General features: G+C 42.0%; 2 protein-coding genes across 5 annotated transcripts in view; one reads left to right on the top strand and one right to left on the bottom strand.

The window, feature by feature from the left end:
- The first annotated feature begins 2,034 nt into the window (after positions 1 to 2,034).
- On the top strand, positions 2,035 to 19,031 carry AKIRIN2 (akirin 2). Of its 2 annotated transcripts, none has more exons than XM_005153118.3 (5): positions 2,035 to 2,715; positions 13,231 to 13,374; positions 14,042 to 14,176; positions 17,956 to 18,027; positions 18,349 to 19,031. In XM_005153118.3, the coding sequence occupies exons 1-5, from the start codon at positions 2,514 to 2,516 to the stop codon at positions 18,357 to 18,359; spliced, it is 564 nt and encodes a 187-aa protein (XP_005153175.2). In that variant the 5' UTR covers positions 2,035 to 2,513; the 3' UTR covers positions 18,360 to 19,031. The 2 variants fall into 2 exon arrangements, with proteins under 2 accessions (XP_005153175.2, XP_005153174.2); XM_005153117.3 differs by having other exon boundaries at positions 2,041 to 2,715; positions 14,027 to 14,176.
- A 5,129-nt stretch (positions 19,032 to 24,160) lies between these two features.
- Positions 24,161 to 25,613, bottom strand: part of ORC3 (origin recognition complex subunit 3) — a 38,108-nt gene continuing 36,655 nt past the window's right edge. For all 3 annotated transcript variants that reach the window (XM_031052624.2, XM_031052623.2, XM_005153120.3), the window contains exon 20: positions 24,161 to 24,721. In XM_031052624.2, coding sequence (XP_030908484.2) covers positions 24,616 to 24,721 — 106 coding nt within the window. In that variant the 3' untranslated portion in view covers positions 24,161 to 24,615. The remainder of the gene's footprint in view (positions 24,722 to 25,613) is intronic.

The following is a 25,613-nucleotide window of genomic DNA, read 5'->3' as shown; positions in this document are numbered from 1 at the left end:
ATCTTGATGAAGTTTTTCCGGACTCCCCAGACTGTTTTAATCAACTTAAATTGTGCCTGAATGCTCCTTAGGATCTGGTGTCACATGAGTTAATGTAACCCAGTCTTCTCTGCTGCTGAAAGCAGAATATACACATATAGAAAATACTAAGTTCAGCGGGACAAATATTAAGTTCAGTGGGAAAGTGCTGGTTATTCTAAAATTTAGTATATTTTTTTATATTGCACCCAAACACAGGCACTTCTCAGCTTACAGATGATGGCAAAAGTGGTTGTCTCCATTCTGTGTGGGCACACAGCATTCCAAACTAAGCAAGGGCATCATACGCATGCTGAGAGAAACACCCAGGGTTTCCCTACTTCAAAGCCTACAAGAACAATTTTGCCTCAGTCTTCCTGGGTGAAGTGCTTGGTAAGAATACTTAAGACTGTTGCATGAACACTTATCTGCTTAGGGAAATGTCATGGAAATGAAGAATTAAATTAATGGAAAACCAGCCATCATTATTCCACAGAAGAATGTCCACAGAAGGAGTTATACCAGTACAGTAATAGTCAGACAATTATAACACTTTAATAACATCAGCACATTTCCTGAGCCTTGTTATGGAGAACCAGAACTTGTCTTAGTTTTAGAAAGGCTTGTCAGCATCCTCTTTACCAAGGAAGCACTCCAAGTGCTTCCTCTACAGAGGAAAAGGCACCAGCAGAGGAAACATTTTGGTATTTTCTGTAACTGGTTTCAGGCTAAGGCAAGTCAGGCAAACCTAGCTGAATTTCACCTAATTGTTCCGACATTGTCAGAAGCTATCTATCAGAGAAAGCAAATAATATATTAATTACTATTTCTACTTCTGTTCTACAGAAAGGCTCAGATACGTCACCCCATCAACCCAAACCCCACTTACGCTAAGCATCATAACCATAATGCCAGCACAAACATCACGTTAGTGTTTAGACTGACAGGGTGCTGTTACAGCTTAATTAACAATACGCACCACACACTGAACACACGAAACAAAAACTTGCTTCCAAATGATAGAAACGTTTATTTCTGGTTTAGCTATCATGTGAGAAAGGCTAGCTTCTGTTTCACAAGGCAATAAGAAAAAAACAAAACACCAAAGTGTTAAAATTTTATGAGGGCATATTCCTTTTTATCTTCCAAAGACAACCTCTCTTTATGTTCATAAACAGGATTTGATACAGAAAAGCTTGAAAGATACAGATATTTTGGGGCCTATCAACCTCTGTTAACTTTTCCACTGGGGTGAACTGTGACCCAGTTTATTTCAATTCAGAAGCTGAACAGGAAAGAGCTCCGCTTTTCCCACAAGCAGCTATGGCACTTTGAACCTCTTCCCCCACCGCCCTACTTAAGGAAGAAACCCCTTTACACAACTGCGAGGAAACCGGCTGGTTAGAGAGACAACTCTCGACTCCACGAGCCCTTCTCTGGCACGTCCTTAGCTGTCACCTCCACCCACTTCGTATTTCTGACTCCTGCCTGCTCCCCGCGCTGCCCTCCCTCAGCACGGAGGCCACTAAACGCACTTTGCCCTTATTTCACAGACAGTCTCCCGGCGTACACACAGCCGCCGGCAGACCCGCTCGGCACTGCGGTCACAGGAGGCCGCAGGGCACAGGGCCTAGCACAGGCGGCGGGGTTTCCTTAGCAATCTTTGTGTATCCGGGACCGGACAATAACCCTCCCGCACTTCCGCAGAGCTGTGCCAGCCCCCCAGGACGCTGAAGATGGCAGCCATCCCGCAGTCTGAGCCCTGCTCCCCACCATCCACAGACACCACCACATCACCCCCATCCTTTAACCCACACCCCAGCCTCCGAAGGGGGATTTAAATCAGACCCCGGAAGCCGGGGCGCCCGGCGCAGAGCACGCCGGGATTTGTAGTCGCCACGCCCCTCCGGGCCCTCGGGCGTTGAGCGCGAGGCAGGGCCGGAGAAACGACAACTCCCATGAACCTCCGCGGCCGCCACCGCCCCAGGAGCGCAGGCGCAGTGGAGAAGGCTGGTTTTTGAATCCGCGGCGTTGTTATTGACGCCATATTGCTGGTGTGGGAGTCACGGAGGGAAGCGCTGCTGCCGCCTGGGCCCCACCACCATCGGTCGTCATCGGCGGCCCCGGACCGGGTAACAGGACCCGGCCCCGCGCTCCTCGGCCCAGCTTCTAGTCCGCTACCAGCTGCGGGCGGAATTGGCCCGGCTAGGGCAGGGCGGACGGCGAGAGCGGAGATCCAGCCGGCCGAGCCGGAGCTGCTGACGGGGCCGGGACCGCTCCCCAGAGAGAGGCCGACAGGGAGGCGGTGGAGGCCCTGACGCAGCTGCCCCCTCCTTTCCCTGCCGCCCTCCTTTCCCTCCCCCCCTGCCCGCCCCAGACAGCGGGGAAGGCGCGTCTGGGCAGGGCCGGCTGCTGCCACCACCACCGCCGTTGCCGTCGTCTCCCTTGCCTCTCGCTCTGAGCCCCCTTCCTCTTCCCCGCCGCCGCCCTGCGCCATGGCTTGCGGCGCCACTTTGAAAAGGACTCTGGATTTCGACCCGCTGCTGAGCCCGGCGTCCCCGAAGCGGAGGCGATGTGCGCCATTGTCAGCCCCGGCCTCAGCCGCTGCCTCCTCCTCCTTCGCCGCCGCCTCCCCGCAGAAATACCTGCGCATGGAGCCCTCGCCCTTCGGAGAGGTGTCGTCCCGGCTCACCACAGGTGAGGGACCCGGCCCCGCTGTACCCGGCAGCCACCCGGGGCGGCGGGTGGTGGGGGGCTGAGGGTGAGGGAGCGGGGAGGGGGGCGACGGGTGCGTGGGGCAGGGAGCCGGGAAGGCGACCCGGATGGGGGGGAGGTGGAAGAAGACGAAAGGGCGAAGGTTGGGTGGGTCTGGCGTTCCCCTCCAGCCATTTTCTGTCGGGCTACACGGCTGGCAGCGGCGGGGGCCGGGGCGATCCCCGCTCGGCTTGGCACCGCCGCGGCGGAGACACAATAGAAATGGCCGTTTGCAGCAGGAGAGGGGGAGGAGGGACTGGGAGGAAGGAGGGGGGGCGGGTTGAGCCGATGCGGGCTGGTGGCTATAGGAAAAGGGTCGGGGGGGGGGAAGACTGGAGAAAGGGACTTGAGCAGAAGAAGGGGGGGGGAACGTTGGTGGGGGAGACTTGATCCGGTGCCGGGAAAGTGGGGGCCTGCTGTTCTAGCGTCGGGGACGGGCACGGAGGATTTTTTTCCTCTTTATCACGGGTGCCTGGATGTGGCAAGGAGAGCCGCAGGGGCGAGTCAGGCTGCAGAAACGCTGGGGGTGGCGGGAGGGAGGAGGTGACCGTGGTGTCGGCAGGGCTGGTGCTCCCTTCTAGGAGGCGCCCGGAGCCCCTCTCGGTGGGGCCCCCATCGATCCGTTGCAGCCATTATCGGTGGGTCGAACGTTGCCCGAGCCGAGGCGGCGGCACCTCCTCCCGTTGCTCAGACATCGGGGGGGTGAGGGAGGAGGGAAGCGGGGGGAGGGCGGGGAGCGCGGCCTGTCATCAATCACCCGCAAAACGCCAGTGGGAAGAGGCAAAAGCAGGTAAAACAAAGGGGTAATTTCGCTTCCAGTCTCTTAATGCGTGCCACCGTCCCGGATCACCCATTCTGTGGCATCCTTAAAGTTTGGTAGGAAAACCGAGAGATGAAAGCGATTGTGTGCAAGGGTGAGAGTTGCCTTCGGGGCAGATAAAATGGAATCGGGCAATCTCCTTGTCCCGGAGACGTGGGGCGAGCGCAAAATCTTTCTACATTCTTAACGTGTGAGAGATGAGTCAACCGGTGCCCCTAAAAGCTCTGGGTCTGCTTGTGTAAGTGTTGTCAAGCAAAGAATCATCCGAGTTTGTTTTACCAGCGAGCAGGGAGAGAAGAAAGGAATTAATCTTGGCCGGGCACGCGGGATTGATTGGCCCTTCCTTACGGTTAGTCTAGTGGGTAGCTTCCAGTAATGCACTTAAGAACGGCTAAGCTCGCAGCCATGAGTGGCTGTGGCGCTGAGGTATGGATCTGTGGCCTTTTGTGTGCGGGAAAAAAAGCCCTCTGCAGTTGTTGCAGCTGAATTCCTCCTCCTGCTGCTGCTGCTTTCGGTACTCCCTTTAAACAAAAGTTAGCTCCGGATTACTGCTGGTTATTACTGAGCATTAAGTTTGAATATGTTTTTAAATTACCACCTCCTCCATGTAGGACAGTGCCTTGTTTTTATATTCTCGACTCTGAAAACTGTACAGTAGAATATGTTTTTTACAGTTTTTAATTAAATAGTAAATTGCTATGGTGAAAGCACATAGAGGGCATACGGACTACTTAAATTTGGCATCAGTGCCTCGATATTTTTTGAACCTCTAGGAAAAGATCTTGAATGAGTCAGCGGTCTGGGATGGGAGCTGTGATGGATGGCACTCCCTGGTACAGTGAGGCATTACATGTACTTTCAGATAGATGCTTAAAATGACGATTGATTTGATTCTTTCTAGAAGGTAAGTGTGGCTTCATTGCAAGGTTTACTTTTGGCTTGTTTCCTTGGGAGTTGGAGAGCTTAGGTTTTGAAAATTTAATATAAATATTGTCTGGCCAGTAAATGTGTATTGCTAAAGGGAGATAATAAAATTTTCAGTAGAGATAACCCACAGCAGTATTTGAGGCAATACCTAAACTTCTGTGTTAATGATTCTAAAGGCCTTGTAACTGAAAATGTTACTGAAGTTAAGCAAATACAGGCTTCATCTTACCTTGAGAAAATCAGAGGTGTAGGTGGTCATTCATGTGAGAAGGTGATTCTGTACTGACAAGGGTGTATTTATTTCATGTAAGCCATTTGTATAATACAGTGAAAAGTGAAGGACAGTAAATCATAATGGCTTTTACAGCACTTGAGTGCTCCTGAGCAAAACTTGAAACATTTAGAAATTGCTTGCATTTACACATTTTGCTTAAAAGCTCCCTCTGGGGGGTCTGTTACAAGGAGAAATACCTTTGTATGGTGGGAGTGCAAATGTGACTCTTAAGCGGCTTGCTTAGGTTTTACTTGCAGTTTAATTCATAGGTATTACCACATTGTGTGTATTTAATTTCGACCAGCAAACAGAGCTGTAATTTTAAAAGGGCCACTTGAAAGATTGCGTGGAATTCATCTCATCCAGTTTTGTAAATGTACTTACGTCCTAATAATTCTTAGCTTTCGTGATAGTTGGAAGAAACAGACCGTTTGTTTTAAAGCTCTGGCTTAGGATGAGACAGAGTTTGCTATAGAAAAATGTGTTGCTTTCCGTTGACTGCACAATAAATTTACATGACCATTTGTGATGTAGATGTCTACATTTGGACCAGATAAATCTTGCCCTGTGTGAAAGGAATTCCAGCCTGACTTAAAAAAGTGCTGCCAGATGAGTCACTGTTTTGTTCAGTTCTTATATTGGGAAACTTAGTAACAATAGCCAGAATTCAGTTGACTTAAGTGATGGTTTTCTCAGTGTTACTGCAATGGTTAGGGTTCCAGCACTGAAAAAGTGTCCGTCTGAATTTTATTTAATGGAAGTTAATGGTTATACAAAATCAGAGCTCTGGATATAAAACCTGAGGCTGCTACTTCATTTTAAGTTCATGCTTCAGCATTTTTCTGATACTCTGTCCTGGTAGTGTTTAACTGTACCCAGTGGAGACTGCCAGTATCAGCACCAGAACTTCTTACCACATGGTGAATTGTTCAGAACATGAATTATTTGTAAGTAGAATATGGGTTGATGGAGGGTGGTGCTGAGAACTGAGTACAGTGTGGTAGTCATGAGAAAACAGCTGTCTTCAGAGTGGTCATAGACAAATAAACGTTATGTCTCTTTGAGAGAGGGCAGGCTTATTCAAGATAAAATTTATCTCTAACAAGAGTGGTTTAATATTTTGTGGTTATTTGAACAGCTGTTAAGTTACTTCCAGTTTCTCAGCCAGACTGCAGTTGTGGCTATACCTTCTGTGGAACTGTGAATACTGGCTTTTGAGCATGCTCATGTGTGTGTTGGCTAATTTTTGGATGCCATTGTTTGCATCTAGAAAGAACATTTTTAGAACAGTGTTCACTGTAAGTGGTGCAGCCCATACTTGCCTGGCATAAGATGGGTGCAGTTTTGAAAAAATGGCTCTAAGAAGTTTGCTGCTGCGTGAATACTACAGTTGAGTTTTACTTTCATGTAAATTTTAGCTATAAATGAATCTGTTGTATATGATCAGAGTAACTACTTCAGTCTGGATGCCTGCGTGTAATGCACTGTACATATTTGATTTCCACTGAAGCCCTAAGTGCTGTCCTGTTTCAAAGCTGTTAAATGAATTCTAGAGGGTGAAAGGAGGAAGCAGTGGCAGTATTATTTTGCTGCTCTGCTGAATGCTTTAGAACCATTATTTGCAGCTTTACCCTGATGAAAGATTATGTTGGGGTGGGAGGGGAGGAGAAGGAAAGAAAGAAAAAGAAGAATAAATTATCCTGAAGTTTTTTAAATTCAAAGGCAGGTCAGCGTAGAAAGCCTTAATGTCTGGATATTCCTGAGACTGAAGCAACAATGGGAAATACAGTCCAAAGAAATGGAAGAGGGGGAGAAGGGAGATGGAATGTTGACCTTAGGGATTTAAATCTAATTCGAGCTGCATACTACCTGAAAAGACAAACTCTGAGACCAGCAGCTTGCTTCCGTACTCCTTGTCTGAAATTCGGGGTTAACTTGCAGCTAGAACTTTGTAGAATCAGAATGTTACATTTAAAAACAGTTTGTGAAATTACTTAAAAATCCACAAACTTTTTCATCTGTACATGCAGTTTTTCCTCCATCTGAAATATTCATCTGCCTTCCCCAGCAACTAATTAATGTTGCAAACCAAAAATTGTACTGGGTTGAGTTATTGAGAACAATCTTTCAACTCAGAACACTGGTTGAAATCCAAGGAGAGATAATGACAAATGTTTGATGGAATATGGAGACTACAAAATTTATGCAGTATTGAATAATAAGTATGCATAAGTGCATATTTGTGCATATTTGCTGCTCAAACAGTCATAAGGCAAATGTCTGGGTAAAGACGGCAAATGGAGTTGTTTCTAAGAGTCCTTCACGAGGGATTCTTTACAAACAGAAGGCAGCTAAATTCCTCTTTAATGTATACCTTTTTCTTTCACAGCATAATCTGAGGAGAAAAAACCAAAAGGATCTAATTAACACAAATTTTCAAAATTACTGCAAGAAAATGACTTTGACCTATTTGAATAGGGAGAACTGTTAGTCTTCCCATCAGGCTGTCCTCCCGTGACCTTTCAGTTGCCCTGTTAAGCAGACTGACTGTTTCTGTCTGGAACTTGGTCAGACAATGGCCAGGTGCAGGTTTGGCTTTAAAATGAACATATCTAGCAGCTTAGTGACATATTAGTAGTGCTGTATCTCCTGCTTAATTTCTGTTTTGTTAACATTTATCTGCATGTGTATTTATAGCTAAATTACCGTGGCAAGATGCCAGGTTTCTCATTGTGCTCCAGTATTGCAGAAATCATTTGGATTAAAAAAGCCCAAAACATTCCCACCCCTTACCAAAAAAAAAAAAAGGCAGCACATAATGTCTGCATCTGGAGTTGATAATTTAATTTATATGAGAAATTTCGATAGATGCCTGTGGTACCTATAAATGTTAAATACCCTTGGTTGTAGATGTCCTGAAACATTGAAGCCGTTTTTTGTTTCATTGGCAAGTCTGATAAATGCAATGTGACATACTTTTTTACGTGAAGAGAAAGATCTAATTGCTGTGTCTAATACATTTTGCATTGCTTGATTTATTTTTCATTCCTCAGCCCCTTGATCAGGAGAACTGGGATTTCCTGAAATAACACATTGGCAGAATGAGCTAATGCATATGTGAGCATCTAGCTTGTTGTGGGAGAACCAGAACCTTTGTCAGCCTTAGACTTTGAGTAATTGGATCTGGTGGGGTGGCCAGCTCTGTGCCACAGAGTCCCATTACGACCTGCTTCTTCTGGCCATTCATTAGGTAGAGATACTGGCTGTGAAGTGTCAGTATGTACCCTTTATCAGTGTTCTCTCTTAGAGCATGCTCCTCTGAGGTGAGCATTTTTTCCAGAAGTATGCATTCTATTACTGAAGTCTTACAGTCCATGTCTAATTAAGAAACATAATTGGAACAGTTGATGTCTGTTACCAAAGCAGGAGAATAAGAGGAGTATCTGGATTATTTTAATTTCTGTATGTGTCTGTTGATACCCTGGTTAAGTAGATGGGTACCCTGGTTAGGTAGATAGAAAAAGTGAAGAATAGTTATCCATTGCCATGTTGCAGTGCTGCCCTTAGTGAAAGCTAGCTGCTTAAAATTAACATTGTCAGTAGTTTGGTGGGAAGACCAGAACTAGGAATTTTGGTAGCATCAACTAGATGTTGAGTAAGTGTGATGGCCTGATGGAAGAGTTACAAATTTGAACTAGGACAGTGAAACAGTTTTGCTTTGACAGGAGCTGAAGTCCCAGAAAATGTATGCGATTGACGTCAGGATAGCATTTGCTTGATTCACTTAGAAGAAGTCTCAGGCATGGTTCAAGTTTGAATGCATATGTTGAATGGTGACATTGCAGACTGAAACCTGAGCTTTAGCTTCCATTTCAGGCCAGGAAAACTGCTGCTCTGATTTCAGCCTATTGAGTCACCTTCCTATATATTTTGCCAAAGTTTCCTTCAGCTAAAAGAGAGAAGCCAGGAACTAAGATGAGAGATTGCTGGTTTAAAAACCAAGGCAAAAGAAAAAAAATCCTTCAGGAGAAACAATCAGCACTTTCATAGTTGATAAGCAATTATTAAACTGGGGAAGAAAATTGTTTATCTTGTTACATTTTCAAGTTGAACTGCTGTTTCTCTTGTACGTAATTTCTAGGTAATTACAGGTCAGGATGAAGTAATTAGATGACAGAACTTTGAAAAAGAATAACTTGCCTTTTATCATGAATTAATAGAAGTAAGAAGACAACATCACTCCTTGGAAATGAACATTTGGCTTTGTAATCCATTAGTGTGACAGATCATATTCTGATTTGCCCTTTCACGTTTTATTCTCTCCTCATTGGGAGTTAAAGCAGCTGAGACGTGAAACATTCTTTCCCCGAGTCACATCTCTTATTCTGTAAGAAGACTGGTGTGAATGTTGTCCTTCATCTAGTGTGATCTTTCATGAACCTGTGTACTCAACTTTATGCTCTCAGTACATTGTGCTCTAGGTAAAACAAAGAGTATATCAGTGTATCTTATTATTTTCATGTGTATTTGACTGAATCCTCTATACCTTTAGTGGTCATGGTGAGAAAGTAGCAGACTTTGTTTGCCATTTTTTATCTTAGCCGTGAACTTGAAGGAGGAGAAAGGGCAATATAATAGTCTTGTATAACAGGCTGGGATTCATAATCATCCTGAAATTGAAACATCATTTATGAAGTACTAATTTGTTTCAGTATGTTAGAAGCGTGGCTTTTTCTTGCTACTACCTTAAGGTAGAGGTATCCCTAACCAGTAAGGAAAACTGAGCAAAAACGGTAAGGTGAAATTAAAAAGAAACTGAGGGTAGGCCTCAGAGATATGTGCTTTATCATATTAAATATATTCCCTTTGTAATCTCATAAATTAAATTATTGCCTGACGTACAATGTCTCATTTGAACTTAAGCACCTATGAGATGTCATTGTTGAAAAAGGCAATTTGGGCCTCGACATTGAGGAGCACACAAAAAACCTCTCTCCTGTGTTTGACACCAGTTAAATGCACATTTTAATTCAGTTGTCAGCTGCAGAGTTAATAGTCAGAGCTAATTGGAAGTAAGAAAGGTTAAGAAAATGAACGTGAAAAAGCAGGAAGGTTTTCTGGAATTAAAACTAGGTTGGAGAATGACATCTACTAATGCTCAGCTTTGTTTAACTGGGCCAGAGGTTTAAAGGGCTTTGCCAGTTAGCTGTCTGTCATATAAGTATTGTTCAAAAGTTTGGTTTGAGCTGCCTTAATATTTAATGGTTTCTTTCAAGTGCTGAGATGCTATAGAAATTGTTTTGAACAGAATCTGTTCATCAAACAGTTTTGTGGATTTATTAAGCAAAACTGTAAATGCCAGAACTTAGGTGAACTTAAACAGCTTATTTTGCTAGATTGTTAAAAAAAAAGACAAAGAAATTCAATTTGACATTCAGATTTTAATTTAAAATGAGTCATGAATATTTGCAAGCTTACATTTCACTTCACAATGAAGTAGTTTTAAGTCAAAGATTTTACGCCACTTTATGTTAATTAAAATGCCTGTTCAGTTTTTGCTGCTGCAAAAATGTGGCTGCTTAGTTTGAAGGATTACTAGTTTGATCATTCATGTGTGAAGTTATTGAACAGTTTGGTGCCACATTAAACTTGTGTTTCTTGGTTATTAATCTCCATTTTACCAGTGGTGGAAATTGGGAAGTGCAATGTGAGTCATTTTCATAGTCATCTTACTTACTAACAGCACAGAACTGAGCAGAGCTTGTACTCCAGTTCTCTGTACTGAGCAGTAGTAACTTAAATCTCATAAATTAGATTAAGTAGAGGAATACCGTTTACCAGAGCAAGTTATGTACATGTTTTGCAAGTGTGTTCAGCTAGGACTTCATGCTTTTCTCTTTCTGCCAGTGGTTGTTTGCAATGTGGACAGTGTATTGTCACATTTAAATAGTCCCCTGCTCCGTTTCACTTTGCTTAGTTTTATTTCTTTACCTGAAGTTACAGTAATGCAGACTGTCAAAGTGGTTTTTCTCAGGACTGGGAACTCCCACTGGTGTATCTTTAATTTTTTATTTTCAGAGCAAGATTTGAAGATGGCAAGTTTAAAAGTATTGTCAAATTAGAAGCAGATTAGAAATTACTGCAATATCATTGAGACTCCTGTGTTCACCATTCAGTATAATTGGGATTAGAACCATGTATCATTGGTGTAAGGATCTTAATTTTCTATCCATGTTCTTCCCCCACCCCACAGTTGCTCTCACTCCTTCTATTCTGGCTGCTGTTTTAACATCATCTCTGAATTACTCCATATTTAATTTACAGGGGTTGATAGGACTGGAGGAAACCTGGCTGGTGATTGTTATTTTAACTCTTGCAGTTTTATCCATTGACCAGAGACAAGAGTCTGTTTGGGTTTGGGTTTTTTTGTTTGTTTGTTTGTTTCATTTCATTTTTGCTTGTTTGTTTGGGTTTATTGTTTTTTTTTAATTATTTTGGTGACTAATGTGGTTTGAGAATGTGTCTGCAAAAAGATAATAGAAAGATGAGCTATAGAGAAGATGATCATCAAAGTTGTTGTGCCCAGAACTTGGCTGATGCTATTGTAGTTTGTATGGAATTTGGAAAGTGTGTCCAACACCGGGTAGTCACATGGTTTGTTACATTTTTCAGTTGACATAAATACAGTGTGAATGTTTCTCATAGTGTAGACACTTGCAGGATAGATGTTCTCTTAGGAGCTAACTCCGTTCCCACTCAAAATTATGCACTGTTGCTTTAGCTAGAACAGCATTTGATTCTGAGGGAAAGTATTGTTTTATGACCATAATGCTGTTGAGTAGAGCTATTGCAGGGCCATTCTCCCACTGCTGCAGCGTATACGCATGTGACTAATTATACATGGGATTCTGTTAAATTTTGGAAGCCTGACTGCATGTTCATTTAATCTGATTTATTATTTCTGTACCATGCTGGAGCATAGTATGTATCTCGTCCTACAAAAAGTATGAATCCTCCAGGCATCCTTGAGTGCTTTTTTCCTCCCTTATAGTTTCCTTCTCTTTATTTCTCTACTGAGCTGCTTTATTGTGTCTTCTGCATTTGCTTCTGCTTTGAACCAACTTATTGATCTCCCTTTACAGAGCTGAAAATTGTACAAGTGCTGTAGGCATTGGACTGAAAAGGTATAAATTGTATGGCTTTAATCAAAGAACAAAATCAAAGGAAGAAGGTCCTTCACTGACAAAAGCTGGTATTCCTGTTGACTATGGAAACAGTTCCTTCTTTTTTTGTGTATTGGGAGCTCCTGGACTGATTTACAGAGTTGAACCACCACAACAGCTAAACCTCTGAAATAGAAATTGGCAAATGTTTGCTTCTGCTTGGCCTAGCATAGGCTTCCTTCACTGACTGACCGTGCTGGTAGCTGAAGTTACTTGTTCACATCACATGGTTGTTTATGCGAAAACATTCAAATAAGGAAGCTCAATAGCATACTGTTAGCAAACCTGAAAACGAGTTGAGAATTTTTCATGATATTGTGTTGGCAAAATGCTGAACAGAAGTAGAAAGGTACTGGTTAGAGTACTTTGCAGCTCTTGCATGATCACATATGCGCCTGAGTTTAGGCAAGCTGTCTTTGCTGAGGGTCTGGAAGTCTCAGTGGAAGCTAATTCTGTAGGAAACTTTTCAGAAAAGGCACACAGGATAATTTTACTGCAAGGATTACCTCTCTTGTAATTCTACAGTGAAAATGATATTATTAGAAACACTTGCTGTATTTTATTCAGTGTGATCAAATGCTGAGCTACATATTGCTATACTCCTTCAAAAGAGGCTGTTGATCCATCCATTGTCTTTATTTGGATAGATCTGAGGTTGTCAGAAATGTTGTGGAATGCTTTTGTATTTTGCCTGTGGGTTTGCCATTTTTTGAGATTTTAAGAAGTAGTTGCTTTGTGCGTGGTACTTCATGTACGTATTTTATTCTGGAGTCTTTTGTTACCCATAACAGTATGAATGATAAATGCTGTCTGGGGGAGAAAGATGACTGCAAATTAAATGCATGAAGGGAAGATTATAAATACCAGTAGAAGTTCTATAGACTGTATTTTATCCATGTATATTGATACTGTTGATGGTTCCTAAATTTTAACCTTATGCTGTTTATTTTTGTTAGCAGCACTCTGGCACTGATACCTGACCTTAACTAACAACATTTTTGTTAGTGTTCTGGTGCAAACAGCCTGGAGTAACTTTCAGTTAGAGTCATTCTTTGTGTCTTGGGTAAAACATGGTGGGTTTTGCAGGCCATGTTTAAAGAATCTATCATCTATTAATTGTCTGCAGTGTTTGGTGCTTGATTGGAAACCAAGTCAAGTAAAACCTTGGATTGTAATTATTTTAGGCTTATTTTTTATATTGCTTTTCTTTCTAGAACAAATTCTGTACAACATAAAACAGGAGTACAAACGCATGCAGAAGAGGAGACACTTAGAAAATAGCTTCCAGCAGACAGATCCTTGTTGTTCTACTGATGCACAGCCACATGCATTTCTCCTTACTGGACCAGCTTTGCCAGGTACCTGGAAAATTCTGTGTAATTCTGCTTTGTCTTTTTAGACTCTGTTATGTAAATATTTTTCCTAGTTATCTTTATAGGACCTTCTCTCCAGTTACTGTTGCTTTTTTTGGCAGTTAATGCTGCGTAATTCTGCTATTTGCTGTTAGTCTTTTTTTGAGTAAATAATTTTCCCCGATTATCTGGTGGTTTATGGCACATTCTCACCAGTTACTGTTGCTTTTTTTGGCAATATTAACATTGATTTGGAGGATTGTAGCTTCTTGTTTTAAGAATCAGTAGGACACAAAGCTTGCATTGTTTTCAAGAGATCATCCTGCATAACCTGCCACTGATACTGTAATAGGCTTTTGCAAAGCATCTGTCTTTGCACAGATGTACTGTTCTGTCAGTTTTGCATGAAATAGAAGCTTAAATTTGTAAATGTCATTCACAGTGTTTGTGTAAGATGCCTGTGCATATTGCCCATTATAAAAGTCTTCCTTTTGAGGGTCCAATTTTAATAGTAATTAGAAGCATTCAAATGGCAGAGAAAGACTTCTCCAAAATATTTGCAAAGCTCTGAATGTCAAAGTTGTGAAGAGAATTGATTTTAAAGTGGTTCTGAACTACTTTTAAGTGTAAATTTGTGTGCCTGAATATTTAATCTTAGGTACTTCATCTGCAGCCTCATCACCATTGAAAAAAGAACAGCCCCTGTTTACTCTCAGACAAGTTGGAATGATCTGTGAACGCTTGCTGAAAGAACGTGAAGAGAAAATCCGTGAAGAGTATGAAGAAATTTTGACTACAAAACTTGCAGGTATATTATAGTTCAAAATAATGTGTTAGAATGAGTTTGAAAGCTTCAAGATGTTTATTATGTTTGTTACACTACTTTTTTTATGACCTAACATGATCAAGACTGCATACAGGACAGAAAAAAAATGGTGTGTAGTCTCTTTGATAGGTTTTTGAATTCTATGCTGTGTTGGGTAGAAACTGACTGCTGGGTATTACTAATCAGTTGAAACAGTGGATTTATGTCCCATGGAAATTTTTCTTGCTATGATGTCTGAATTGATGATTTCCTCTTTTTTCTTTTTTTTAGTGGTTTTGTTTTGTTTGCTAGAAAAGCCTTTCTCTTTTAGTGGCTTAAGAGACTTTTGCCAAGGTTTGTTTGGTTTTTGTTGTTTTGTTTTATTTTTTTTTTTCCTGCTTAGGAACTGACTTCCTTTTTCTGGAATTTGGCAAGATAACAGCACCTAAGATTTCCCTTTCTCTTCCCAGTACTTGCCATTATATTGCTGCCAGCAGTGTTTGGTATCTGCCTGAGTGTCAGTCATTCAGCTGATGCTCTTTGTTGAATTGTTTGGTGTGTGATGCCAACTTACCTTTCTGTAAGGGTCATGTTAATGTCAGCATTATAAATAGGACCTTTCTTTACTTGAAGTCCTCTACTTTCTAAGCACTTTGCTAGCATTTGAGCATCTAAATTATGGTGCATTCAGAGGTAGGTGCATTCACAGTATGATTCAGTGTCTAATGTAATATTTATGGTGATTATAACGGACATCTGAGTGCACTTTTGGGCAGCAAACCTGCTTTTGAATCCCCACAGCTGTTCTGCCTCCCACCTCAAAAACACATCAGAATTAAAGTTTGCAGATCTCTTTTAGTGTGGCAGGAGTGGTGTGGCCATGCAGTGTCAGCAGACTTGAATAATCCTTGTGGTTTGCCTTCAACAGTGTGGTCTCTACACCTGAACCTGTGTTCATGTTCTGTATTGCTGACCTGCCATTACTGTGTAAGAAACACCTACAGTTCTGAGTCCCTCTTAAATCTACATCTATTTACAACTGGAGCTAAAGCTCTAAATACTTCTGTTGTTTTGGATGTAACACTCCATTTCTGTGCTTGTAACCTGCTTCAGACTGATGAGTTATGACTGTTTAGAGTGTTACTCTTCTAATTTGTGTATGCTAGGATTTGGGTCACTTCTTGCATTCTCTTAAATACTTTTCAGTTAGAAGTGATCACAGTAACCATTTGAAGACCAGATATATTTACATTTGTTCCAGACACTTTCCGAGTACAAACTTGGAGTTCTTTACAAGCAGGAAACCCTCTGGCAGGTTCCTTATGTGTGCTCCATCTCTCAGTCCCAAAGGGAACATTTTCTTTTGCTGTATTTATGATTTCTGGAGGGGGGGGGTGCTTTAGAGTGAGATGGGTTAGGTTCTTAGGATGGTGGTCATCAAAAGAGTGAGAAGATCATGTTACTGCATCCCATATATCAAGCCAGTATTACATTTTCAGTATTACATGGAGATTTTAGAGACATCCAAAAGAATTTAGAAACTGCTTACATAGAAGGCCAGTTATATTTTTCTGCCCACAGATGATTATGCCCTTTTCTAAACTTTGTACTGTAAGGTGATACTCATTCTTACAATCTAGTGAACTCAATGGAAATGTAACTGGGAATTCTGTACTAAATCTCAGTTGAATAGCTTCTTTCAAATGACTTAACGAATGTTTGGATCTGGGATATTTTCCTGATTCCTTTCTGAATCACTATTTTCTTGTAGGTAGATAACCAGATGCTGCTTGATTATTTATTTTTTTTTTAATTTTTTTTCTTCTCCCATGCTTTTTGTGAGTGGAGTTGTCTTTCAGACAGAGTGAGTGTTTGATAAATGGAAAACTCAGATCATGCTAATGCCCTGATTTCCCTTCCTGCCTGTTACCTGAAACTGCTGTGTTAGCACAAGGTTGGGTTTGCAAGATCCTGTGCAGATTTGAAAACCAGAGGAGTTCAAGGGACTAAGTGAAGCTTTCACTTGAAAGGTTTTCTAGAATCCTGTTGTGAAAGTCAGCTTTTTATACCAAAGGTCAGGTCACAGAGTAATCATGTTAGTACTCATGTTATTCAGCCACCTTCTGATTGAAAACAGATAGTTAGAACATATATGATACAGGATTCCAGTGGTGTAAGTGTCCTTACAAGTATTCACTTAAATTTTCAAACAACTCTTTGTAGGTTGCTCAGACCTTTAGGTTGCTTAACTTTCAGAATCTGAATGCCACAAGAAGAGGGATTTTTAGTAACACTTGATTCCTTAAATTTCCAAAGTCATAGTTTTTAACAATGATGATGCTAAAAATTAGCAGCTGTGTATGTTGACTTAAACTTTTAAAGAAGAAAGCTTGCAAGTTGGTTTCTGGCGTTTAATACATACTTTGAGGAAAAATTCTAGTTTCTGTTATTTTTGGAAGTGGTTTCTGGGCAACAGATCCTTCAATCTGCTCTTTGTGCTATTTTGTTGTTTGGCTAAGATCCTTGCATGGCTGCTGAAAAGCCATCAGTCAGAACTGCAGTGAACAGAGGTCCTTCTTGTTGGGCAGAGGGGAATTGAGTGCCATGGCTCTGAGCCCCTTTGGCCAGGGATGGATGTCCTTAGGTCTTGGGGTCAGATCCAAACTTTGGGCTGCTGCTGAACTACTTGCTGATTACTGATACCCTGTTTACTTCAAAGGTGAAGCTCATCCCTGCAACAGGATGGGGGCTTTAATGGGGCAAACCTGTGGGACTAGGAACCACTACAAATCTAACTGCATTTTTGGTTGAAGATTGCCTTCTTTGACCTTGCCCCTTTCTCAGAACACCCCACATTGCTGCACATGTATTTTTCCACAAGGGAGGAAGGGGAATGGAGAAGAGCAGCATCTGGTAGATATTACTCTCCTTGTTCAATTTCTTAACTCTGAAAGGTGATAACCTGCTAAGGAGTACAATATTAAACTGAATAAAATATTGCAAATGTATTTGTGTGTATGTGCACAGAAAGAATAATCTTTCAGGAAAATAGCCATACTTAGTTCAGAGCCAAATTGATACATTTGAATCTAAATTTCGTTTTGGATTGTACAGTGGCTGTTTTCATGAAGTCCCCAGTCAACTACATGTCTCTATTGTGGCTACTTCTGTGCTTGGAGTTAGTCAAGTGCTAGTCACTTGGTGTTTCATTCTTTAGTTTGTTACTTGTGTTTGATTTTCTGGTAGTCAACAAAAAGTGTATCTTAGTTCCATAGCAAGTGCCTTTCCTCTACTTTGGTGTTTCATTTCATTAAATAGACTTTGTGTCTGGTACTGATAAGAGCAGAGGTTGTGTTTCCAACCCCAACACTGACTTTAATGCTATGTTTGCTTAACTACTCTGCCCTCATTATGGATCTGTGAAATGAGTACATTTGATCACTTCAAAATACAGTGTCTGATGCTTAGCAGGCATTAGTTATGTTGAGGTCTGTGTGTGTCTGCAGCACAGTTCTCCTTGAGCGTATTACCATCATTCCCATTACAGATGTTTATATGGGAAAGTTTCTTAATTAGGGGGACATTGTTTTAGGGATGGTCAGGAATGGGGATTTTGGACATTGCTGCATTGTTGTTCTGGGGGATGAAAAGGTATGAACTGTGCGAAGTCACTTAAAACTGCTGTTAGTGGATGTGTGTTTAACCTTGTATGTATAAAAGAGTAGCCTTCAATATGTTCCAGCTTCACTTAATGTACTCACATTTCTGTTTCATGGTTGCAGAACAATACGACGCATTTGTGAAGTTCACGCATGATCAAATCATGCGACGATATGGAGAACAGCCTGCCAGTTGTGAGTATTGATTCCTTTGGGTTCCTCTTGCACTATTACATTAGTGGAATGTTCAGGAATTGAAATGGCCAGACTTTGTTGTTAAGCTACAGCTAGGCCCTAAGTTAAAGTATCTTAAATTGGTAATAAGAAAGGCCGACCAAGGTCAAAAGGAAGACATGGGATAAAATGCCACTCCAGTTTTAAAACTCTGGGGCTGTCTCCCATAACACGTTGATGTTGTATGTCTGAAGCAGGGTTTGATGTAGCCATGGCAGATTTGTGATAGAGCTGGCATGTATTAACTCCATTATTAACTCTTGCTATTTTTTCTCTTTGCAGACGTTTCATGAATCACACTTTCTGCATATGTGGGCTGCCCCATACACCCCGTTTTATTGTTGCAAGCTGTCCCAGTAAAGACTTGCAGCAATGCCATATTTTTCCCCCTGTGAACACAGGTTATTTCAAGCTTTTGTCAGTGGCAACCACTCTTATGCAGCAACTGGTTTTGGAGTGCTCCCTGATGTCAGTACCACCTGGATGTGGACCTTTGCTACCTGTAATAATACCAGTGGCCTCATTTGCTGTATCATTACAATTTGGCTTCTTATGTTAATAAGTTTGAAAAAGTTAAAGGATTAAAGCTGGTGTTCTAGAAGTTGCCCTTCACTGGTTGTGTAAATAAAATTGTAGAATGACACTTCTGACTGAAGTTAGTGTGATTTTCATAACTGTGCACTACAACAAAGCTGTAATCACAGTTAAGTTAGAATGTAATCCCAGGACAATTTTAAGCAAATAGCCCACAGTACTGCCTGTGAAATAGTGAAGGAGGGCATTTCTGTATTCCATGACTTTTTTGGGGGTTAAGAATGGGTTTATATGATTTCTCATTTTTGTAGTTTTTATTTATTCTATCAGTCTTTAACAAATGTTTATTGCTGCAATTTTTCAGTGTATCATTGTTTTACTGCCCTTGTAGTACTGGAATTTAGTTGGAAGAATAAAACATTTACTTCTAATCTGTTTGTTTTTAATATGCAGGTGGAACTTTTGCTGTGTTCGAATAAACTTAAATCTGAGTGTTTAAATGAAAACTTTATTCACTGGCAGTAGCGGGTGGGTCAGAATTTTAGATCAGGAGAAGGAGGTGGGTGAAAATCTTTGGTAATTCTTCAGAGGCAAAGAAGTCTTTCTTAGATTGGCTGTGGTGTTTTCCTGTTGTGGAAGCATGTTTGGTACAGAACTGATAAGAAACTGTTGATTTAGCTTGCTGCAGCTGACTCAAAAGGCTGTGTTTGTCCTCCTTCAGATTGAACTGACGCATTAAAGGAAATCTGTTTGTAAGATAGGGTAGGCACTTGATACCACAAGCTGTAACTGTGTAGGTACTGGAAGAGCTAAAGGTGTGTAATCTTTGCGTTCAGGGTCGAGGAGTTTGTTGTTGGATGCATTCAGCTTTTTCCAGACTGCTGTATCAGAGCTGGCTGCTGCTGTCTGTGCAGTTCTGAGTCCCAGAGTGAATTACTGCAAAGTTACTACATGGCAAGTCCATATCTGTGTGCTGTGGGGTAGAGGTATTGCTTACCAAGGGACTCGGGGTATCTGCTTTGAGGACTTCAAAGCAATTCCAAAGTAATCCTTCAATTATAAACTGTCTTCTCTAACTTACTGCCAGCTTCTGGTTAAATGCAAGTCTGTTGTGTAATAGGTCTTTGTACCATTTGAAATTAACAGGAGAGTTTTAGTTGAAATGGAATTGAAACCTCAGTTGGTAGATGCAGGCATTTATTGGCTCATGCTGATGCTTATGGTATCATAGAAGCTGTGATGAACTCTAGTTCTTCGTGAAGGTTTATTCACTCATTAGGGAGGTTGCAGGTTCAGAATTGGGCACATTGCCACAGTATCACAGTATTTTCTGTTCACTTTCCTGAGACTCAGCTTACCTAAATACTTGGATTCTTATTACTGTATTTTCCAAGTCTCAGAAATGGGAAATATATGCTAGGCTCCCTTCTCAGGTTTTATCTGAAGGTAAAACCAAGATTTTCAAGGGCTGTAATTCCTGGGTGTCTGCCTTGGGGTTCTCAGTCCCTCCCTGCTCCTCATTTTTTGCCCTCTTTTTATTGTTAACTTGCCCAGGGTAGGAAAGCCACCACTTCTAGGTGGGCCACTACCCAAAATTCCAACATCCTGATACATCTCCTCTATCTTTGTTCTTATCTTTTCCTCTGGGATATTAAGAATTATAAATAAGAAGTGATGTCATGTTAGCACCCAGCCACTCCTATGCTGCTCCAAATTAATGCGTAATGAGCAGTCTTCTGGCAGATGAAATACAGTGCCACTGTGGGTGCTCGTGCATCACAGCTGTGGTATGCTTAAGTTCTGCCTGGTTTGGAAATGAGTTTGCATTCTTTGAAATACTCCATATTTTTTTAACCTGCTGCCTGTTCTGTCGTGGACCTTAAACTGGCTCCTTTTCCTAATGTTGGTGCCAGTGTCTGATGATGAATTTCACATGAAAGGCTTGTTCTAACCGGTGACTTACTCTGTTGTAGGAAAATTATTTGCTGCTTGGTTACTTTTGAACAAATCAGGAAAATTGGGGTGCTGTGGGTGCTTAGAAAGAAGCCTGCTTTCAAGTCAAGTAGAAATGGGTAAGATTCTGTAACTGCTCGATTCTTGGCACTGCATTTTTGTGGTGGCCACATGGAGGATATTTGTGTGTAACTGGAGTCTGCCCAAAAGCCAGGCAAGCTGAGGACAGTTAATGGCGAACTCACAGAGTGAAACCGAAGATCTGGGTTAACCTGTTTTTAAGACAATGGTATGGAAATTGTTTTCAAGCATCTCTCTGTTAACTACTTAAAAAGCGGCATGTACATCCTGACTGTTGTTTTTTGTGCCTTGATGTGAAAGCATGTAACCGTAAGATGATTCAGCATTTTTCAAGGTTGAAAAGGAAAATTGCTTCAGTCTTGTGTGCTGATGCCTGCAGTCTGCATGTGTACCCTTGAACAGCAAGGCCATTAGCACAGTCTGGTTAGAAGCTGTCTTGTGAAAGCTCTCTCCCTTCCCCAGTTGGGAACTGGAAAGGGGTTAGCTCTGTGACTGCAAAGTGGGGAGGAAAAAAGGGAGTATTAAAGAGTTTATGCTCTTGTTGTGAACCAGTGCTCATGACCTTTTTACTGGAAGCCATTCTCTGAGATGAAAAATGTGGGGATGAATGTTTGGCTCCTAGAGGCACCTGGCTGATTGTTGTATTTTACTGCTGTTGTGGGCTCCAAGATAAAAGTTACCAAGTTTGTGTTTGAAACCACAGTGTGGTAGCGGTGTCAGAGAACAGCATCTGTCTGCAGTGGTAAAGAATGGCAAACTATTCAAACAAGTTAACTTACTTTGAGGTCTGAGTTTTTGGCAGTAGCACTGTGGAAAGGTGTGGCTACTGCGGAACACAGTTCCCCATCCAGAGGTGAGGCTTTACACTGTGTTACGGTTTGAGATCCAGTACCACAATACAAACATTGGCTTTTTCTGGGTGTTGTGTGTATGTCCTATTTGTGGAGGGGTTCCCTGGAGTACCAGCAGAGCGTGATGGTTACTATGCAGGCAGTTGTAGAAACTAACATTTTAAAATTGCATAGTATTTGCAGTTGAAATCTGTGTGTATTTCAGCTGGGGTACGTGTGGGTGAGTTTGCAGTATGTGCAGTAAAAAGTAGTAAAGTAAGTTATATGCGAGGAGCCAAATGTAAAATTGATCCTGTATTCCCAGATAAAACCCTGCTGTTACCAGACCCCCTGGTAGTAAGCACAAGGTGCTTTTTCATGGCTGGAGTGTCTCATACGTTCCTGTTGGGCGCTGGTTCAGAATGCAGTGATGTTAAGCACTTTCCAGATAGGTAGGACTGCAAAGAAAGGCAAACTAAATTAAGTTTATGGCCAGTTCTGTTCCATTTGTTCCTGTCCATTTTCCCTACCCCTCCTTGCTGAAGACAAATCCCACAGTAATTTTAGTCGTTTCCCCTTTATACATCTTAGTGTCAGAAGTGCCAAGTACTGAATTAAAACTGATCCTGAGAAACCATATCTAGCATAGCAAACGTGACTGTAAGCTTCAAGAGTGATCAGTAGCTCAAGAGAAGAAACAGACATTATTAATTTTTCTGTTTTAATGTCATGTTGCCTATGCATTTGGGGATTAAAAGCACACACTGTTGAGGCTGGCTTCTCTTTCTTTCCAAATACTTAACCCTCCAGAGGTGTAAGTTGATGTGGGCTTGTTTTGCACTGGGTGATGTGAAGGGAGGGTGCTACAGTAGCTGGCTCTGTGTCCTCATGCAGATGGGTGAGAAGTCTGTGCTGCTGCTCCCCCCTTTCATTTGTGAGGTGCATTTGCAAGATAAATAAGGTGCAGTTCAGGATGGAGCTGATCAGCATTCCCCTCCTCGTGAAATTCCTCCCTTTCCACTGCTTGAAAGCCTTGCATGCAAAGGCCACTAGGATACAGGTCCTCTAGCTTGCCCCCTGAGACTTGGTGGAGCAGCTGCAAAAGCTCTTCTGCTGATATCCTCAAAGTTCTTGCTGATCATGATGTTTTTCATGTTGTATGTTTAGGCAGCATAAAGGCAGATAAACTACTTGTCCTGATTGCCTGGCAACGTTTAGAACCAGGCCCTCCCTTAAGTACAGCAGGTGTGACTGTGGCTCTGCAATTAGAGCAATTGGAAAATGCATGACTCTACCCTCTCTGAGGGTATTTAAAGCAAGCCTAACCCATCCTGTGCACATTCCTGGGTAACAGCCTGGTAAGTTACAGGTTCCTGTAATGTAATAGCACTTCTCCCCTCCTAGTAGGGATCTGGTTTATGCAAGTGATTTAATCTCCAGTGCCCCAGGCTGTCCTTTTCAGTTGTTTGTGCAGGCTGAAGTGCCAGTGCAAGCAAGTGGGAGCATCTGGATTCTACTGACAGGTCAAAGAGCAGGGAAATGAAGCCTGTAATCCTCTTTAAGGAACGTGAGGAAGGCTGGAAGTTTTTGAGGTAAATACAGTCTCTTTTGTCATAAACTTAAGTAATCACCAACTTTTAAGTGGGCTGGGAGGGACAAAATTTAAACACTTCTCTAACTGCAGCCTGTTTCTAGGTGGTAGGACTGACCTTAAGTCTCCACTGAAACTGCTGAAATGCATGTGTCAGGGCCTGCAGGATTGTTTAGCAAGGTATGGCAGACATGCATCCTCTCCTGCAGGGAAACAGCTTTCTCCCTTTGGTTTATAAGGCTTTTGCCTCAGTTGGAAAACATGGAGTGCTGACATAAGCATGGACGAATTTGCTGCCCAGAGTCCGAGGGAAGTTGATGCATAATGCAGTAAGAATTGCAAAGTTCTGAAGACTGGTCTGGTTAGACACCCTCATGCTGCTCTGATACGTGGCATCAGATGTAAGTTTTTCTTAACCTTCCTGGGGGACAGCAATTCCAGCACTGACCATGGTTTTCCAGTGCTTCAGCACAGAACTTTATGGCTTTTGTTACAGTATCAGGCACTGAATCTGCAAATTACTCTAGGCAGAGACCAGCAGCTCTCTGGTCTCCCCTGACCAGATCAGCAGCAGACAAGCTACTCCAGTCCTGTTCCACAAAGCGGGCAGCAGTAGCAACCCATAGCCTGGTGTAGGCTCTGCTCTGTCCAGGCAGAAGCTCAGAGGGGGCATCTTGGGCTTGCTGCTGCCCAGGGCTGGGTAGCTGGGAAAGATCTTTGAAGATCAGTTGGATGAGCACTGCTTTCACACTCTAAGCCAATAGCTGTTATTTTTCATATAGCTGTTTCCTTTGCTTTCCTACAGTACACATCCTCAGCAAAAGGACATGTGTAGTTCAGGTGTGGATTTTACTACCTTCCCCTAAGGTGTGTGAGTGCTGTGGTCTCATTTAGTCTGTGCTGACCCACGTTTCCCTTACAGCAAGTCACCCATTACTAATCACCTTCAGTAGAAGAAGGGAATGATTTAGACAGTTTGCTTTTGATATTCTCAAAGAGCAAAAACTTGTACCTTCAAAATAATTCCATCCCTTTCCTCATGAAGGAGGTTTCAGGGTGTTATAAGCAGTTGTGGTTTCAAGAACATGCAGCAGAACATAGAAGCTTACTGTCCTTTTAGCATACTGGCTTTATTTATTTTTGAATATGTAGTTCAAGGATCTGGAAGGCATTTTATCATGACAACTCAATTCCTATCAGCTTATGAGCAAGTTACTTAATACTGCTTCATCAGGTCTGGAGCTTACACAGCCAGTGTTGTCCTTTTGGCTTGCTAGCCCGAATTACATCAGTATAGCATTAAATATCAGACATCAAAGATGAAAACTGGCACAGCAACTGTATTTGGAACATGAGCATTATGAGAGCAGTACATCACACAGGGAGGGTGAGCATTAAAAACCAACACTGCTATTCAAGCCTACCCAGGCACTCAGAATGTATCTCACAACATTTGCTCATCACTGACTCGGTATGCAAAGATACAAGGACTGGGTTAGTGGGAACTCAGCTGTTGCACAGTGGGAGAAAGAACAGGTTTGCTAAGATCCTGGTGGCACATTAACAGCCACCCCATGTCAGCCGTGCCACGTGGTCCGTTTTCTGCTTGCTGGGCTTTATGAAGCCCAAGAGTTCCAGTTCAGAAACAGCACGAATAAAACGAGCACTGGATGTTTCAGTTAAGGAAACGGCACTTTTAATGACATGTATTGATGGAGACAGCACTTGCTGTAGGGGAGGGCAGGATCTCTTAAGTCATGGTAAGCACTGATTACACTAAAATTGCTGGGAAAAAGGGACAGAGAAGGATTTGCCTACAGAAGCACAAATCTTCAATCTGATCGGTATTTCTTTTGCTATGTGCACGCTGTGGCAACAAAGGCAGGGAGTTCCTTTCCCCACTGTTAAAACACACTTAAAGCCTACAAAGATAGTAACTTTGTAGTCTCTCAGAAGAAGAATTTTTACTTCTGTGTCTCCTGACAAAAGAATGGGAAGTTAGATAATTACAGAGATTTTTTTGCGGGGAGTTTCATAAAACAGCACCACCCTTTCTATACTCTTTGCTCCACCTTTCTTGCTGCCTTCCTGACACACAACTCTGTATCCTTCAGTTAAACACAGAACTTAGTTTTGTGTTAATTATCAGCAGAACTGTAAAAAAAGGAAAGGCCTTATACTAAAGGAAAGCTAGGTGAAGTTTTACAGCATGGAAGTATTCTTCCTGTAGTTAAACCTCCTTTTGTGCAGCTAGGGTTTAAGTTTTGGTTCTCATGCTCATCCTTTAGGTATTTTTCAGATCTCAGTTAAGAATCAGTACAAAGTGAGAAGCAAAATGTGTGTTTTGAGGGAACAAAAATTCTTAAGTCTCAGGTGCTAGAGCTCATGGCTTCTACTGAGGACACTACTTGTGTAAGCATCTTCCTCATCATAAACTCCCACCTCTATTTCTCCATCTGCTCTCTAGGTCACAGCTATCCTACACTCTGTTCCCCAGCAATGCTCCCCCATATACCAGCTGTACCAACTCTCAGATGATTTAACCAGCTAGAACAGCT

The sequence above is a fragment of the Melopsittacus undulatus genome, chromosome 3 (assembly GCF_012275295.1).
Source record: "Melopsittacus undulatus isolate bMelUnd1 chromosome 3, bMelUnd1.mat.Z, whole genome shotgun sequence".
Taxonomy (NCBI): Eukaryota; Metazoa; Chordata; class Aves; order Psittaciformes; family Psittaculidae; genus Melopsittacus; species Melopsittacus undulatus.
The sequence above is the reverse complement of the archived record's forward strand: the minus strand, read 5'-3'. Positions and strand labels throughout refer to the sequence as shown.